The 19470-nt window shown below is 38.6% G+C and overlaps 1 protein-coding gene across 8 annotated transcripts in view; it reads left to right on the plus strand.

Moving 5' to 3' along the window:
- Positions 1–15541, plus strand: part of MECOM (MDS1 and EVI1 complex locus) — a 59733-nt gene extending 44192 nt beyond the window's left edge. For all 8 annotated transcript variants that reach the window (XM_073578920.1, XM_073578917.1, XM_073578918.1 and 5 more), the window contains 6 exons: positions 5179–5256; positions 5736–5905; positions 6275–6419; positions 12442–12648; positions 13351–13531; positions 14431–15541. In XM_073578920.1, coding sequence (XP_073435021.1) covers positions 5179–5256; positions 5736–5905; positions 6275–6419; positions 12442–12648; positions 13351–13531; positions 14431–14565 — 916 coding nt within the window. In that variant the 3' untranslated portion in view covers positions 14566–15541. The remainder of the gene's footprint in view (positions 1–5178; positions 5257–5735; positions 5906–6274; positions 6420–12441; positions 12649–13350; positions 13532–14430) is intronic.
- The last annotated feature ends 3929 nt before the right edge of the window (positions 15542–19470 follow it).

Consider the following 19470-nt stretch of genomic DNA (forward strand, 5'->3'; position numbering starts at 1 on the left):
AGTAAAACCTATCTACTCATTCACACTGCCCTATAACATGATGCTTGTTGTTTAGAATGCATTTTCACACTGACAAGTTCCCTTTAACTGTTTATACACCATATGTAGCTTCTAGATCCTCAGTAGTTCTGCTGAGCAATAAAATAATTTGGGATAGACCAAGGAGTGGCACCCTAGTGAGACTGAAGACAGGTCAAATTCACAAGGTTAAAGATATGCAAAATAGTTCATCTTGGATTAATGAAAATCTATGAACATAGAAGACCACTGCTGTGTATAAGAGATGCAAAATTTAGGATTTAAAAGGTTTTATTCATTTAATTTTTTTAATGGATTAAAATTGCAATAGTTATTGATACCTTGCTGCCCGCTACATAGTCGCATGCCTTACTTTCTACTGCTATGATTTCATCCCAACAAAAATATATGTGAATACTCTAGCTTATCACTGACTGAGGTGGGTCACAAATGTAGTCAGTAATTGGCTGAGCAGTCATGCCTTGGGTGTCAAGAGGGGCCGCAAAGAGGCCAAATGATATACTGTGAATAATCAGAATAGTAGAGGCATTTAATTTATGCCCTTTCAGATAAGGGCAAGAAAAGGGTGTGTGTGTGTGTATGTGTATATATATATATATATATATATATATATATATAATATTTTTTTATATACCCTAATTTTATCATGCTCCAGAGTTTGTAGAGACCTCTGAGTATAATTAATTCACATTCGATTTACATCAAATAGATTCAATGTGACTAGAATTTCTCAGCCGAATTTTAATTTTGGCAGATTTGCTCATCTCCAGTTGATGGCTTGGCTAATGGAAAGAATCCTGGTCATGGCAAGCTTTCTAGACTGCTTGGGTCAATTCATCCGCAAAGGTGTAACAAAACTGAAGGGTCACATATTTATACACAAAAATACACAGCAACTTTTCGAGTGTTATGGGAAATAATTGCAACAAAACAAATGGGCTAAAAGCCCCAGCCAGCTCACCGACAACCACAGGTGCATGGAAATTTGTCCTGACCGGACCCAGGATAGTCAAAAGAGGGAGAGTGGGCGTTCCAGCTCCTTAAAATTTACTTCTTTATTAGATCATTAAAACATATTGTTCGGCAAAAAGATCCTCAAACATTGTGGATGTGCACTTGGGGTGCTAACGGTCTAGCGACGCATTTCGATCTATAGGTAAATCTTTGTCACAGCTAAACTTCATCTCACAATGTGCACGTCTTCTAGTTTATACGGACCTTTTAGGACCTTGCATTTCTAGACAGGTCCATATAATCTATAAGACGTGCACATTGTGAGATGAAGTTTAGCTGTGACAAAGATTTACCTATAGATCGAAATGCGTCGCTAGACCGTTAGCGCCCCAAGTGCACATCCACAATATTTGAGGATCTTTTGGCGAACAATATGTTTTTATGGTCTAATAAAGAATTGATTTTAAGGAGCTGGACCTCCCACTCTTCCTCTGTTGTGGTAAATAATGCCTGATGAAGATGGCGAAGTAGTTTGGAAAGTTTGGTATTGTTCACTACGTTTTCGAGTAACCATTAAAGGGTATCAACTAAAAAATCTCTACATTTTATTTGCGCTTTTTTTTTTTTTTTTTTTTCCTTCTGTGAAGTTGGGTAAACGGACCAATAATAAGTGCTGATAACTAGAGTTGAGCGATACCGTCCGATACTTCAAAGTATCGGATCGGAATGGATCGGCCGGTCTTTAAAAAAAAGTATCGGTATCGCCGATTCCGATACCGGAAGTCCCATTCAAGTCTATGGGACTTCCGGTATCGGAATAAGAAAAACCCTGTTTTTGCCTTGTACAGCCTCTCTGGGGTCTGTACGGGCCTTTCGGGGGGCTGTGCCGGCCTGCCAGGGGGTCTGTGCAGGCTCCGGTGGTCTGTGCCGGCCTGCCGGTGGGCTGTGCCAGCCTGCCGGTGGTCTGTGCAGGCTCCGGTGGGCTGTGCCGGCCTGCCGGGGGGCTGTGCCGGCCTGCCGGTGGTCTGTGCAGGCTCCGGGGGGCTGTGCCGGCCTGCCGGTGGTCTGTGCAGGCTCGGGGGGGCTGTGCCGGTCTGCCGGGGGGCTGTGCCGGCCTGCCGGTGGTCTGTGCAGGCTTCGGGGGTCTGTGCAGGCATCGTCCGATGGGACTACAAGTCCCATCGGGCGATGCCTGCTACCATGACAGTGATTGACACATTAGCCAATGATGGGACAGTAGTAGTCCCATCATCCGGCTAATGTGTTGAATGTAAAAAAAAAAAAAAAAATTACATGCTACATACATGCTACATACATACAACATGCATACTACATACATGCTACATTCATACTACATACTACATACATGCTACATTCATACTACATAAATACTACATACATACTACATATATACTACATGCATGCTACATATATACTACATGCATGCTACATACATACAACATGCATACTACATACATGCTACATTCATACTACATAAATACTACATGCAACATACATACTACATATATACTACATACATACTACATATATACTACATGCATGCTACATACATAACACATATATACTACATGCATGCTACATACATACTACATGCTACATACATACCACATACATACTACATGCATGCTACATACATACTACATGCTACATACTACATATATACTACATGCATGCTACATACATGCTACATACATACTACATATATACTACATGCATGCTACATACATACTACATGCTACATACATACTACATATATACTACATGCATGCTACATACTACATACATACTACATATATACTACATGCATGCTACATACATACTACATGCTACATACATACCACATATATACTACATACATACAATACATTCATACAATACATACATAGACATACAGTACATATAACATAGAGTAACATACTTACCAATACTTGTCACATTGTTCCCCGAAGCCATTGTCTTTTCCGGAATAAATATTAACATAACAAACCACAAAAATAAACACCCACGATCCGAAGCAGTCCACGAGTGTGTCCCACGACGATCTTGGGTAGAGAACTGCAGCATCAGCTGATGCTGCCGTTCTCTACGGGCTGCAGGAATCCAATGACGGAAGGTAGGTATCCTTCCGCACTGTATTCCTCCGCCACTTAAAAAAAAAAAAAAAGTCCCTAGTCTCACTTTATGCCATTGCTGTGTGGGAAATTCCCACGCAGCAATGGCATAAAGTGAGACTAGGGACTTTTTTTTTTTTAAGTGGCGGAGGAATACAGTGCGGAAGGATACCTACCTTCCGTCATTGGATTCCTGCAGCCCGTAGAGAACGGCAGCATCATCTGATGCTGCAGTTCTCTACCCAAGATCGTCGTGGGACACACTCGTGGACTGCTTCGGATCGTGGGTGAGTATTTTTGTGGTTTGTTATGTTAATATTTAATTCCGGAAAAGACAATGGCTTTGGGGAACAATGTGACAAGTATTGGTAAGTATGTTACTCTGTTATATGTACTGTATGTCTATGTATGAATGTATTGTATGTATGTAGTATATATGTGGTATGTATGTAGTATATATGTGGTATGTATGTAGTATGTATGTAGTATGTATGTAGCATGCATGTAGCATGCAGTATGTATGTAGCATGCATGTAGTATATATGTAGTATGTATGTAGCATGCATGTAGTATATATGTAGTTTGTAGCATGTAGTATGTATGTGGTATGTATGTAGCATGTAGTATGTATGTAGCATGCATGTAGTATGTATGTAGTATGTATGTAGTATATATGTAGCATGCATGTAGTATGTATGTAGTATATATGTAGCATGTATGTAGTATATATGTAGCATGTATGTATGTAGCATGTAGTATGTATGTAGCATGTATGTAGTATGTGGTATGTATGTAGTATGTGGTATGTATGTAGCATGTATGTAGTATATATGTAGTATGTATGTAGCATGTAGTATGTATGTAGCATGCATGTAGTATATATGTAGCATGTATGTAGCATGTAGCATGCATGTAGTATATATGTAGTATGTAGTATGTATGTGGTATGTATGTAGCATGTAGTATGTATGTGGTATGTATGTAGCATGTAGTATGTATGTAGTATGTATGTAGCATGTAGTATGTATGTAGCATGCATGTAGTATGTATGTAGTATGTATGTAGCATGTAGTATGTATGTAGTATGTATGTGGTATGTATGTAGCATGCAGTATGTATGTAGCATGCATGTAGTATGTATGTAGTATGTATGTAGCATGTAGTATGTATGTAGCATGCATGTAGTATGTATGTAGTATGTATGTAGCATGTAGTATGTATGTAGTATGTATGTAGCATGTAGTATGTATGTAGCATGCATGTAGTATGTATGTAGTATGTAGCATGTAGTATGTATGTAGCATGCATGTAGTATGTATGTAGTATTTTTTTTTTTTTTTTTTTTTTAACATTTAACACATTAGCCGGATGATGGGACTACTACTGTCCCATCATTGGCTAATGTGTCAATCACTGTCATGGTAGCAGGCATCGCCAGATGGGACTTGTAGTCCCATCGGACGATGCTTGCACAGACCCCCGGACATCAGCACAGCCCCCCGGCAGGCCGGCACAGCCCCCCGGCAGGCCGGTACAGACCACCGGCAGGCCGGCACAGACCACCGGCAGGCCGGCACAGCCCCCCGGCAGGCCGGTACAGACCCCCACAGGGTGCACAGACCACCGGCAGGCCGGCACAGCCCCCCGGCAGGCCGGCAGAGACCCCCGGAAGGCCCGAAATGACGGCGCATCATGATGCGCACACACCGCGCATCATGATGACGTCAGGCTGTCGATCAACTTTGAACTTCCGATTCCGATGCCGAATTCCGATATTGAAAAAATATCGGAAGTCGGTATCGGAATTCCGATACAGCAAGTATCGGCCGATACCCGATACTTGCGGTATCGGAATGCTCAACACTACTGATAACGACTCAAATTGTTTTTGGTAAAAATAGAAATGGAGTAAAATATAAGTATATAAAAGGAAAATGGGAAGACTCTGATAAGAGTAATACAATAGTAAAAGAACGTTGTCTGAACAACAATCACAAAATGATAAAAGGAGAAGGATGTGAACACAATTTTCCTATATTGTTTATTCTATTAGGTACTGTGGAAAAATATTTCCCAGATCTGCAAACTTAACTCGCCATCTGCGGACCCACACAGGAGAGCAGCCTTATCGGTAAGACATATATTATTCATGGTCCCATGTTGCATAATTTCCTTCCAATAGTTCAACAATTCTAGATAAGTTAAAAAACACATTCTTTTATTAGTTTAATTGATCATTTTGTTTTAAACAAATTTTTTACATTTTCATATGGTGGCAATATTTTTAGATTAAATACATGCAGAATGCAAAGATCTACTGATATGTTGCAAAACTGCTGGATACAATGACTTTAATGTGATTTTCATCAATATGGAAGTGAGAGGATTTTGTAGTCCGTCACTATTCCTCTAACACGTGTTCTTCATTCATGGCTAAGGTTGCAAACCACCATTTTCAGTACTTGCTCATTACAATAATTCATGAAAAAAGCAACTTTTATAAGAATTAACTTCATTCTGGAATTAACATTTAGGGAAGGATCCACCAGCCTGATTTTATGCACTTAATGTTCCTTCTCCTACCTATTTTTTTTAATTTTTTACTTTTAGATGCAAATATTGTGATCGATCCTTCAGTATCTCTTCAAATCTGCAAAGGCATGTCCGAAACATTCACAACAAAGAAAAACCTTTTAAATGTCATCTTTGTGATAGATGTTTTGGTCAGCAAACCAACCTGGATAGACATTTAAAGAAGCATGAGAATGGCAACATATCTGGTAAGTAATACAGTTTTTATGCTGTATATAAGAGGGAAACCAAGCTGTGACCAAATGACAACTTTGATAATCTACGTCGATTAATGTCACAATATGAAAAACATTTATATTTAACTAGTCTAGTCTCATAGAAAGTCCACTTGGGAAATTCCTAAGCCCCCATACTTAATAAGTTCTGTTACTATGTTTATTGTATAGTTAGGCTATTATCCGACAAAAGGAAATTACATTTACAAATGGATACATTTTGTTTTTCTTGAAGACTTTAAACAAACACACTGTAATACCTCTCAAGTATACACGCCTCCAGACAGACCCCTGAGATTAAAAAAAATAATACATAAAACTGATCTTGTCTCTTCCTTCCAGGTACAGCTGCATCCTCCCCTCACTCGGAGTCTGAAGGCACTGGAGCCGTTTTGGATGACAAAGAGGATTCCTATTTCACTGAAATACGAAATTTTATTGGGAACAGCAGTCATACAAAACATTCACCCCTAAACCAGGAAGAGAGGTAAAATGTTCAATATAAATGATACTGTTTGGTCTTTAAATTTGAATAGTAGTAGGTCCAAAGAAACTGGTGCTATACACATTAGACATTTACTCTAGGAATAATTGTGATGTGATGTTCCCTTGTGAAGGCTTCTTTATGGTGTTGCCCATATAGTCTTCTGATATGAACTGTAGACTGGAATGGGGGCTGGAAAGGAGGTCCATCCTTTTCAGCGACAAGACCGATTTTTGACATGGATGCATTGGTAGCAGGAGTTTGATCTAGAGATCACGTTAGCAGTGAAGAGGTTTTTCACAAGGCAACATCACACCAGTCCTCCTTCCGTGATGACATTGTGAGGTGGCATAACGTATGTTAGTTGTAGCTAGAATGAAGACTAAAAGGGGTTAAATAAGTTTAGCATTAAATTGATTCAGTTGTGGAACCAGTGTTATGGTCATTTCTCCAAAGTGTCCCAAGGAAGATGCCAACTGCAGCTCTTTGTGATTTCCATGCCCAAGTACATTCAATAGGCAGCACATTCTTCAGACATCCATTAATAACCTCACTGATCACGGCCAAGGTGTGTCAGTGCATGTATTTCCGTACGTGGCGCTCATTCTCGATACTGAAAAAATTGATATGTTATGAAACTTCTTAATTTTTTTCATAATTTGGAGAATTTTACCATATCTATCCTTTCTGTGATTTCTGTGATTACATGGTTATTCTATCTTAGTTTTGCAATTTCACTATTGAGGTGTGTGTATGTATACAATTTATGTCAGGAGTCGTATATAAGTGTTCCCCAACTCCAGTCCTCAAGGCCCACCAACAGATCATGTTTTTAGGATTTCCTTAGTATTGCTCAGGTGATAATTGCTTCACCTGTGCAATACAAAGGAAATCCTGCAAACATGATCTGTTGGTGGGCCTTGAGGACTGGAGTTGAGGAACCCTGGTATATAAATTCTAGTCACCTTAATCCATAATGAGTCTGGGCAATTACAAGTTACCCTAACACAGTTTCATTCAGCATATGCCTGCAGTACAATACAAAAATAAATGTATAGTATTTTTTTTTTTGGCCTACTGTAAATTACATTGATTTTAGGAGATTTGGTGCATACATACATTACATGGAAATGCTTATTGGGACATGCCTCTTAAAATCATTGAATTTAGGTTTTCCATTCAGTCACATTGTCACTGGTGTATAAAATCCATCCCCTTGTCATGTAGCCGGCCTTTACTAACATATGTGAAAGAATGGCTCATTCTAAAGAGATGACTGATTTTGATCATGATCCAGTAATGGGATGCTGCTGTGGCAACAAATCAGTTTATGAAATTATTTCCCTCCTTAATATTCCACAATCAACGGAACAGTATTATTGAAAAGTGGAAGCGTTTAGAAACTATGGCAACTCAGCCATTGATTAGTAGACAACATAAAGTTACAAACTGGGATTGTTGAGTGCTGATGCACATAGAACATAAATTTGCCAACTCTCTGCTGACTCAAAGACCCAAATCTTTTCTGGCATTAACATCCACACAAAATCTGTGTGCCGGAGCTTCATGCTATAGGTTTCCAAGGCCATTTCATGCAAGCCTTACATCACCAAGCACAATATCGACTTGAGTGTTGCCAATCATTACACCGCTGGACTCTGAAGCAGTGGAAATGTGTTCTTTGGAGTAACAAATCATGCTTCTCTCTCTCTGGCAGTTTAATGGATAATTACTGTATGTGTTTTGTTAATGCATGGAGAACATTATATGCCAGACTGCATTCTGCCAACCAGAAAACTTTGGTGGTGGAAGGATACTGCTCGGGGGTGGCTTGGAGGTTCAGGGATTGGTCTAGGTACACTACTGTAGTTCTAGTGAAAGGAAATCCTAAAGGAGTTGCCTACTACTGGACAACTCCTTTTAAATGTTTTTTAGTGTGCTAAATAAAATAAGAAAAATGGATATTCACCTCCTGGTCTGGCTAGGCTTCGAGCATCATGTACTGCAGCATAAGTCTCTGGAGCCTATTAGGAGCTGCTAATGGACTGTAACCTTCACAGTTTTGTCAGAAGTGAAGTTGTGGATAAACCCTTTAATGGTTTAGTGTGCTAAGATGATTTTGGACAATTGTGTGCTTTAAAACTTTTTGAGAACAGTTTGGGGAAGGCCCTTTTCATAAAGTCATGGTTGAATTAGTTTGGTGTGGAAGAATTTTACTTCCCGCACAGTGCCCCGACAACACCTTGTGTGATGAACTAGACTGGAGATTGGAAGCCAGACGCTCTCGTCAAACATCAGTGTCGGACCTCACAATTGTTCTACTAGATGAATGGACAAAAATTCCAACAGTAACACACCAAACTTTTGAGGAATTTCTTCCCAAAGTGTGGAAGTTTGTTTACCTGCAAAGGGACGGACTCAATATTGATACCTTTTGGATTTAAAAGGGGAAGTCCTAAAAGCTCCTGTAGATGTAATGTGCAGGTGTCCCACCACTTTGCCTATATAGTGTATGTCCACGTAGAATTAAAAGATGTACTACAGCATGCTTCCGTCAATACATAATTAACATTCTTGAATTATTGAATGATACAAATCAATAGTGCTTCATAGTGAGAATTTTGGGCTAATAAACGTCCATATTTGTAATACCCAATTGTTGCAGCATGAATCTTGGATTTCTATGTATTATTTAACTTGTTAGTACTAAAACATTACAAATAAGTTTTTTTTGTAAGGTTTTTATCATTTATTTGCTTTATTGTTTTGATTGGTGACTTTCTTTAACATCTGGTTACAGCATGTCCCTAAACAGGAAGTTAATAAGGAGAGAGGGTCATGGGGTCAGTCAGTGTTTCCTTTTCTGAATTCTGCATTCTGACTGCTCTTGATGGATATTTTATCCCTGGCAAATTACTGAACTTGGAGACGTAATTAGCAAATCTGTTTATTCAATCATAAAGCGTTCCTTTCTTTAGGTCCAATTCATGAGACATTCATCCATTTGAATTGCGATGTAGCATAACTAGCACCATTATTTTGGCTGTGCTGTCTACATATTTTTTTTTTCTTTTTGAATTCCGCTGGTGGTCCAAAAGTACCATCATTATGCTCAGATAAAAGACAGAAGTCACTGGGTGATTTGAGTGTTCCAGTAATTATTCTGCTTGACTCATACAGACTCCATTGCATATTTTAGTTTTTCTAATTTAAATACATCATTTCCGGATTTTTTTTTTTACATTGATCCTCTTTAACAGTGTTGACTTTTCATGTTTCCTGGTGGGGGTGATGTATACGGGAGGAGAGATTGCAAGAAAAAATAGACCCAGAAGAGTGAAGTCTAAAATTTACCAAGGAAGCCCATTGTCTAGGACGCGTGATACATGATTTGGAGAATTACTGACTCATTTCTAATGTGGTTACAGATGATTTAGTAAATAGATTATTTCCTGAGAAGAAAAGACCCATTTTGTAGACTTGACAGAAGTTGCTCTGTGCTGTGGCTATAATAGTGAGGACGTTTAGATGTAATCCAAACATTTTCTTTTACAATTCAAAAAGAAATTATAGAACAAATTTTTGCATTTTATTGATGCATGCTGGACTAATACATGTTTATTTTTCTATAAAAGATATATTAAAAAAAGAAACAGGAAATTATATATTCAAGAATATTTTACTGGATGATTTTCTTTATATTTGGACTATGGAAGATTAGAGAGAATTTAGTAATGTTTAATTTTTGTTACATGCATTATAATGAATGAAACATTATAATGAAACACTGCAAAGTGCACTGGATGAAACTGCACCTCCTATACATAGAAGAACTCGGCACAGACAACTACAATCATGGCACACGCTGCAAACATATTTCCTACAGCGGTGCTCCAGGTGTGCTTAACCATCTGTGGAGAAAATCCAATCTGGCCAAAGATTTCATCTATTATAAGTTTATGCTTAAAACATACAACTCTGCCCTTCACCTCTACAAACATACTTCAACACCCTCATCACCTCTCTTTCCAGCAATCGTAAATGTCTCTTTGACAGTTGTCATTCCCTCCTCAATCCAAGAGTACAGGCCCCGACCATGGATCTCTGCGCTGACGATCTGGCCAATTACTTCAACAAAAATATTGACCATATCTGATAAATTTTCTCCCAATCCCCTCATACCATACACTGTCCTCCCTCCCCCTGCATCTAGGTTGCTCTCTGTCTTTGAACCAATCATAGACAAAGAAGTAATCAGGCTCCTTGCATCTTCTTGCCCTACTACTTGCATCAGTGATCTTATTCCCTCACATCTCCTTCAGTCCATTTTCCCCGCTGTCACCACTAGCCTAACAAAAATATTCAACCTGTCTTCAGGTATCTTTTTCTCCACATTTAAACACGCCAGCATACATCCATTACTTAAAAAACCATCCCTCGACCAAAACTGTGCTGCCAACTATATACCTGTCTCTAATCTTCCCTTCATCTCCGCTTGGTCCCGTTTAATCCGATATCTCTTAAATCACTCTCTTCTTGACCCTCTATAATCTTTTTTCTGCTCTTTATACTCTACTGAAACTGCCCTGACTAAAGTCTCTAATGAACTACTGACAGCTAAATCTAATGGTCACTACTCCTGATACTCCTGGATCTCTGCAGCATTCGACACTGTGGATCACCAGCTCCTCCTCACTATGCTCTGCTCCATCAGCCTCAAGGACACCATTCTCTCCTGGTTCTCCTACCTCTGCTAACCTACCTATGCCCGACGTTGCCAATTTCATATGTGGTTCTACCAATACTCCCCAGCAACATGCTTGCTGTCTTGGAGTCATACTTATTTGACATCTTTCATTCTCCCCTACATCTGATCACTGGCTCGCTCTTGTCATCTACACCTCAAAAACATTTCTAGAATTCGACCTTTCCTTACTTTAGACACCTCAAAAACTTACTGTAGCTCTTATTCAGTCTTGTCTGGACTATTGTAACTCTACTAATTGGTCTCCCTCCTACTAAACTCTCTCCTCTCCAATCTGTCTTGAATGCTGCAGCCAGGATCATATTCCTCACCAACTGCTACACAGATGCCTTTACCCGTCACTGCACTTGTTACCCATCCACTCCAGAGTTCAATAGAAACTGATCACGCTCACCCACAAAATGCTCCACTGTTCAGCACCATCCTACTTCTCCTTCCTTGTCTCAGTCTATCACCCTTCCCGTGCCCTCCGTTCTGCTAATGATTTAAGATTAACATTCTCAATAATGTGAATCTGCCACGCCTGTCTCCAAGACTTCTCGTGTGCTGGGAAATTCTTTAGAATTCACTACCCAGGACAATTCATTTTATCCCCAGCATCCACAGTTTTAAGCGTGCCCTAAACACTTATTTCTTCAGACTGACCTACCACATCAACATATTTATCGAACTATTCCTGTGTTGCCAATTCAAAATTTTCTTCAAAACCAAGATCCTTGTATCATCTGTCCTCACACCTTTTATGCATTTGATAGCCCTCAGTGTCTGTACTTTTACACATACTAGTTGGTAACTGGTTCATGCAGCATTACATGACCACCCTATTTTTTACATTGATGGCCGGACCATACAATAGAAGCAATTGTTACCATCAACCTTTTTGTGTCTCCCCTATTTTCTCATAGATTGTAAGCTTGCAAGCAGGGCCTTCACTCCTCTTGGTATCTGTTGACTTATGTGATTATTGTTATTCTGTAAAGTCTTTTATTGTCTGTACCAAGTCCCCTCAAAAAGTAAAGCACTGTGGAATATGTTGGCGCTAAAGAAATTTAAAATAATTATTATTATATAAAATAGACCGTATATGCCTGTTTGGATATCTTGACAATCTATATCATGCCCCAATGCGGTATTATTCATTAAAAATGTAAAATAAATATATTTATGCGGACAAACAATATTTTATACAAATGGGTTTGTGACTATGAATTGGACATATGAGAAACGAAGTTGTAATATGTATTTACTGTGTCTGTTTAGAATGAATGGTGCCCATGACAAAATTATGTTGACTGGTCAAAATTCTGATATCCTGGATGATGATGAAATTGAAGAAGATGCTATACTGGATGAAGATGACGGAAAATCCATGCAGGAACCCAACTCAAGCCTACTTGAAAATTGCAACGACAATGATTTTGAAGAAGCTAGTAAAGCTGAATTAAACTGCAAAGTCTCCCCCAGCAGGTAAGTGTGAGTTTACTGTCAGGTGACCAGCCATTAGCCGTGACATTCATGATTAATATCGGGGTTGCCAACTTGAACTTTTTATTTCTTTTTTTCTCTAGTCACCTTCCATGACAGCACTAATTTGATGTAGCTGTCGTGGAAGGTTCCTAGAAACAGAATTACCGGTAAGTCTAATTCATTTTCTCTAGTCACCTTCCATGACAGCTACATCAAATTAGTGCTGTCGTGGAAGGTTCCTAGAATTAGACTTACCGGTAATTCGGTTTCTAGGAACCTTCCACGACAGCACTAATTTGATGTAGCTGTCGTGGAAGGTGACTAGAGAAAATAGAATTAGACTTACCGGTAATTCGGTTTCTATTTTCTAGACCGCATGTCAAAAATTAATGGACCATTTTTTTTTTTCTTTTACGAACACAATGGAAAACCGTAATTCATCAGTGAACCATGTCTACACACCCATAATTATGACATGAGACATCAGTTGCATTCAATGTAAACTATAAAATGATAATTAAAATTCAAAAAATCTAACTCTGTATAAATTTCTTTATCCTCCAAAAAAATCAGATATCTCCATTTTTTATTTTTTACTGACAGGGTAAAAAAATCCTTCAATACAGGAAATTCTGTACAGTTGGCAACCCCAGGTTCACATTCTTCCTTCAATTTACAAATTTTATGATTTGATTTACACAGATATGACGATGAAGATTTCAAAAGTGGTCTATCTGCTTTGGATCATATAAGGCACTTCACTGACAGTCTCAAGATGAGAAAAATCGATGAGAGTCAATACAATGACGATCTCTCTACTTTCACGTCTTCTCGCTTGGCGGAAGACTTAAAACCACCAATATATAGAAAGTCCAAATCCCAGGTAAATGTCTTGTGATTTTTTTTAAATGCAGTTTTCCGTTGCAAATAATAAGTGTGCAGATTTTTCAATCCCCTAGAAAAATAAATATTAATAATTTATTTGGAAAGTGGCTAAACATTATGTATGGTATAATAAATTTGAGACAATGTTAGTTCTTATTGAACTTTTCTGAATATCATTCAATTACTGCCATATGTAAACACACATGACCCGATTTTATCTGGTGAAAAATGTTTTGAAAAGTTGCTAAATTTTTTGCACAATATGGAGTTGTGCTAACATTTCGCGACTTGCCTTGTGCAGTTTCGGCTGGCTACAACAAAATAGGCTGGCAGTGGTGTGACTGGTTGAGGATAGAACAAGTTATCTAATTATTGATGAGATGTGACATGCTTTATGCCACAAATCTTACTCCAGTTTCTAAAGCAACTTTTCAGACGATCTTGATTCGTTAAGATGAGTGCTCCTCTTTATGAATCGGGCGCCTCTGACTCCAGCATGGCCCCTTATTGTTGTCCGGCATGAACAACACTGGTCTTGATAAATCAAGGCCATCAAGTTTTTTTTTTTTTTGTGTAAAAAATGGAACACCTGTCTAAGTCATAATAGTATTGTCCAGCTCCAGTCAATTCCACATCAGGTGGTGAGATATGCTGATGGCAACATGTCGATACATACCTGCCGGTACACATGCACAATTGACCTGTACTGTGCATTTAGCCTATTCTGTTGAATTTGCCAGGTGCATGACCTCATCGACTCTGCTCACCACTCAATATGAAAGTGGGGTGTGCCAAACAACCCCTTTTTACACTGTTTTTTATTTTTAATTGTGTTTTAAGTCTGTTATAAACTAAAGCAAAAATTCTAATATTTAACCTTTTTTTTCTGCATTTAAGGCATATACAATGATGCTATCTCTGTCTGACCAGGAACCAATCCATTCAACTGGCCACAATTCTTCCAGTATGTGGCACAACATGGCAAGAGCAGCTGCAGAATCTACAGCTCTACACTCAGTTAGTCATGTATGACAATTTGGGGGCACATCTATGGGACCAAGTCCGACACTTCGCATGGCTCTTCCATATGTGACTTTTTAGGGAGAAAAAAAAATAGAGAAAAGACTGAAGAGCAGGATGCCTTATTACCTGCAGGGTCATCTCAAGTCCTGGTGACCTTAAATGGAATAATTTAAGAAAAGAAAAAGCAACTATTTATTCTCATTGTTTTGTTTTGCACAGCAAAGGCAGCTGCTGATTTCCTGAGCAAAAAAAGACAGACTATGAACTTTGGTGGACGAGGAGTCTTCCAGCTCATTTTGTGTTATCTCGACACATATACAAGCACTCCAAAATAAAAAGGAAAAAACATTTTTTGTACACACTGATTTACTACAAGTGTGGCAGAAAGAGTTGCTTCATTATAGACAATTTCTATAACATAAGCTTCATGTATTTAAACACTTTGAAAACAGAAGTAGTTATTTACAAATGTACATTGTCACTTAATGTAAAAAAAAAATAAATAACAGGGAATCATTTCTTAATTGCTTTCCCCCAAGAAAACAATTATGTGTATATTCTGAATTTTGCAATGATCCATACTCAAACGGAGTCTATCTAGGTCCATTTTCATTGCTGATACCACTAATATATCTTACAGTTCAATGTTTGCCAAATCAATGTTTTGACTTTTTAATTTTAGACAATCATGTCAAGAGTTTTGACTTTTCTTGCTTGTATACTTTGTATTTATTTCTTATTTTTTATTGGCTCCAGAAAGCACTGTTACATTTCTTATGTTGTCAGAGGCACTCGCTCATTACAATATTGTCTGGATACAGATTTAGGTATGTGTCTGCAGATTTTTGTGTTGAAAATTTTCTAATACATTAGAAAATAGAGGCAATTTTTTTTTTTTGTATACAATTTTGTTCATGTGTACAAATTTGTTTTCATTTCTTTTGATGAACGCATGATTCTCCTGATTAAAATTGTATTTGTTTTATGCGGTTTGTCTGTAAGCTTGTGTGTTTATGTTCTTGTTAATCCTGTTTGTAAAATGAAGTGTTTCAATCCTGTTTTAAAAAAAGTGTAAGTTTTTTTTTTTTTTTCCATATCTGAGGGATCGAAATTTTTTCACTTTTTTTTTACATTTTTTTTATAATCTCATTTTGAATAATTGAGGTACTTTCTTTAATTGTTTTGTATAATTGTAATTGTTACACATTCAATACATTACTTTGGGATGAGTAAATACATGAAAATAAAGAACTACAATGTTGAAGGGTTGAAGCTCATTCCATGTGAGTCTATAGGAAATAATACTGAAGCTGCGATTCTTTTTGCCTTTAACTGTTCATAAAATTGAACTTTTTATTTTGCACTTTATCCACACCATGTTCCAGAAAAATTAAACAAAGAGGAATAAGATGTTTAATGGATTTTTCTTTACCCAGCTTTAAGATCCTATCCCAATATGTAGTGGGTATAATAACGAAGATGATGACGATAATACTAGCAAATACCTCCAAATAAAAATGTAGCATAGTTATCCTGATTCGCTATGGCGTTACAACATGTGCAGGGCATTGCAGTAGCTTAGATATCCATAGTCACTCACGTTTATTTATTTTACTATCTTACATAGCTCCATTAATTCCATAGCACTATACAGATATCATCATTACTGTCCCCATAGGGAATCTAGATTATGAGCCCCAATCAATATGTGTTTGGCGTATGAGAGGAAACCCAGGCAAACATGGGGCGAACCTACAAACTCCTTGCAGATGATGTCCTTGGTAAGAATTGAACCAAGGACCCCAGTACTGCAAGGCTGCAGTGCTAACCATTGTTGCTATTAGTTGTCACTATGGATATCTAAGCTACTGTAATGTCCGGCAAGTAAGTGATATAGCTAATCAGAAGAAATATTCTACATTTCTAATTGGAGATATTTGTGGATATTTTTATTATTACACCAACTACATGTTGGGATAGGATGTTGGAGATGGGAATACTACTTGAAAGCACCACTCCAGTTTTTTTTTGCTAAATGCACCACTGGAGTGGTGTCACTAATCTAAGTTTTATCTGTTATCGTTGCCACTCCAGTCGTCTTCTACAGGTTTCTGGGCGATCCCGAAGTCACGATTAAATGTAAGTTTGAGACCCAAAATAAGGCTCTTATAGACTTGCATTGAGAGCTTGTGTCTGTTATTTCTGACTTCCAGTAAGTCAGAAGTTGCGATCAAAACATGGTGGTGCAAGATCAGAGAGGCACTGGAAACAGTTGGAGATAAGTATATTACTTGGGGCAGGGAACTTGCGTATATTAGTTGCACCACTCCAGCACTGAAATAAAAAAAAAACCTAAATTCAGCAGTAGTGCTATTAAGAATCCTTTCACATTTACACTGTTTGTAGTAGTGATGAATGAACGCGCTCGGTGATTCTCGGATGTGCTCAGCACTCGTCGAGCACTGGCTGGTGCTTGGATCAAATACTATAATCCCTGCCCCGCGTGTTTGGTGCTTGTTACACACCCAATACACATGCAGGGAATGCCTGACAGTCACTGTAATGCCGTAGTCATCATGGTAGTGGTATAACTGAGATTGGCTGACCCCATTACCTCATCAGAAGTTATTAAAGAACAGGTGCCACGCTTTAGCTCTCTGACACCATTGCACAGTTCAGAGACAGTTTGGATTGGAGGGAAAAAGTAGTTGAACAGGCCTGTGTGTACAGTTCTAGGAATCAGAGTGGTGATACTTTGAGGGTTCAGCAAACTAAGTCCTTCATAAGGGCTAATCTTGTGCTTTGCTGTTTCTGTGCCATACATGTAGCCTAGGGACAGCTGCTGTAGCAGGAAGAGTGGTGATTACAACCTCTATGCAGGGCTGAGGACTTTGCAGTCTATTACTAAGTATATAGCTGCTGCACATGACTACTTTTTTTGAGTGAAGAAAATGGATTGTATTGTCATCCATGCAGTTCAGCCTGCTTTTGTGTGAAATTACAGTGGTTTGAAATTTTTAAGAACTGTTTTCCCTGCTACAGGTGACCAATTTTATTTTGTAATAAAATAGTTTTTTAAACTTTGTTTCCAGAGACCTAGCATTTAGAAAATGTGTGTGTGGTAAAGGACAGAAAAGTCGAAGTGGTGATGATGCTCCATGCAGACGGTGAGGACATGGATCAGGTGTGACCATCTATTACTGGAGCACAAGCAACATGGCTTCCAGTCCCACTTTGCAGGGAGGTATGGGACACCATTTCAGAAGCCACACCAGTGTGAACAGGTGATTGGTTTTCTAGAAGATAATGCTTCCAGCATGCTTACTAGCACAACCACCCAGTCTTCTGCTCTGTCTAGTCTCACCAGCCAAGAGTCTGGATCCCTTAGTCATCACCCTGTTTCTCCCACCATGTGGAGTCCCAGTAGACCAGTGATCCCACAATAGGACATTCCGATGAGCTATTTACATCATTGTCTAACTGTGGCTTCTCATCCTGCATGTTTCAAGATGGACAGGAAGACATGCTATTTATTAGTGCACAAAGCTTAGAGAAACCATGGTCACAAGAAGATAATGGTGGGGAACAGCAAATTTTGTCTAATGCCACGTTCACATGGATGGATGGATGGATGACCCTGCTTGCAATTTTTGGCAGACTTTGAAATGTGTGCAGAGCTTTTTTGCATGTAGGAGAACCACAAATAAACCTTGTTCACAATATTTGAATGAGACACTGCAGTTGGTACCTTGAAGTGTTTATGGATGATCCTGCTTATAATTTTGACAGGCTTTGCCCATGATGCATAGCCTTTAGGATTCTAGGAATAATACATGACAATTTGAGCAGAATGTGTATGAGGCCCTCCTTTTATGTTTAATACAGGCTGTGGTAGATCGGCTCACTCAGCTGTCCCCAGAGAAAGACACGGGAACACTGTCTCTTTAAGTCATCCGCTGGTTTATTATATATATGGCATAAACCATGGTGAAGTAAAAATATACAAAGGCCTTTGGACAAAAACAGTAAAACAAAAAGTCGTAACACAAAGCACAGTCCTTGTGGTAGCTGTAATCCGTCCGCTATTGGTTAGCAAAATGCCCGATTAAGGTTAGCACAAATACCTCTCTGGAACTAGCCTTTCCAGACAAACTGAACACTGAGTGCCTCAGCAGGCTATTTAAATCCCAGACCACACCCTGGGTTGGAGATAAAGAGAACAACCTGCCCCTGCTCTAAAGTTGTTCTCAAAACTCTGCCCTTAAACTGGCTGCTTAACACCTCTCAACACTTAGTGTGCTGGAGCAAAAACTTCTGGCTTTCACTGAACTTAACAGCCTTAGTGAAACATACCTCCTTTACAGCACTTTGCAAGTGACTTTGTCACAAGAGTGTATTTGAGTCTGTGTTCCATCTAATTTCTGGCAGTTCTTGCTTCCTTCACAAATTACACTGAAATTTCCAATTATTTAATACAAACTTCAATCTTGGCTTACTTAAACTTTTTTATATCATGAGGTAAGGAATCAGAGTTATAAGTTTATGCTAAAGTTCTATGGAGCCCGATGACGTGGGTCAGAAATGAAGACAGACACGGTATATCACAGTTCAAGATGTATATATTGCAGAGATATGAACTTCAGATTAGATGCAAACTGTGACTCTACAGATAAGCAGGCAAATAAGACAGTCTCAAAGTAGTACACAAACAAGAAGTATTCAGCTCACCCCTCTTCACTCCTGATCACACCTCCAACGCACGGAAACACCCTGACCCGGGTGTATAGTGCATGCACAACATAAAGAAGGATTTTTCCAGCGTCTCCAGGAGATAAAATAATAATTGCTTTATTGAGAATATAAAATCTTCATACCATCAGGTAAAAATGACATAAAGAGGCGTATGGAGGGGAG

Source organism: Dendrobates tinctorius, unplaced genomic scaffold, assembly GCF_039654945.1.
Source record: "Dendrobates tinctorius isolate UK_male_01 unplaced genomic scaffold, ASM3965494v1 ptg000060l, whole genome shotgun sequence".
Lineage (NCBI taxonomy): Eukaryota > Metazoa > Chordata > Amphibia > Anura > Dendrobatidae > Dendrobates > Dendrobates tinctorius.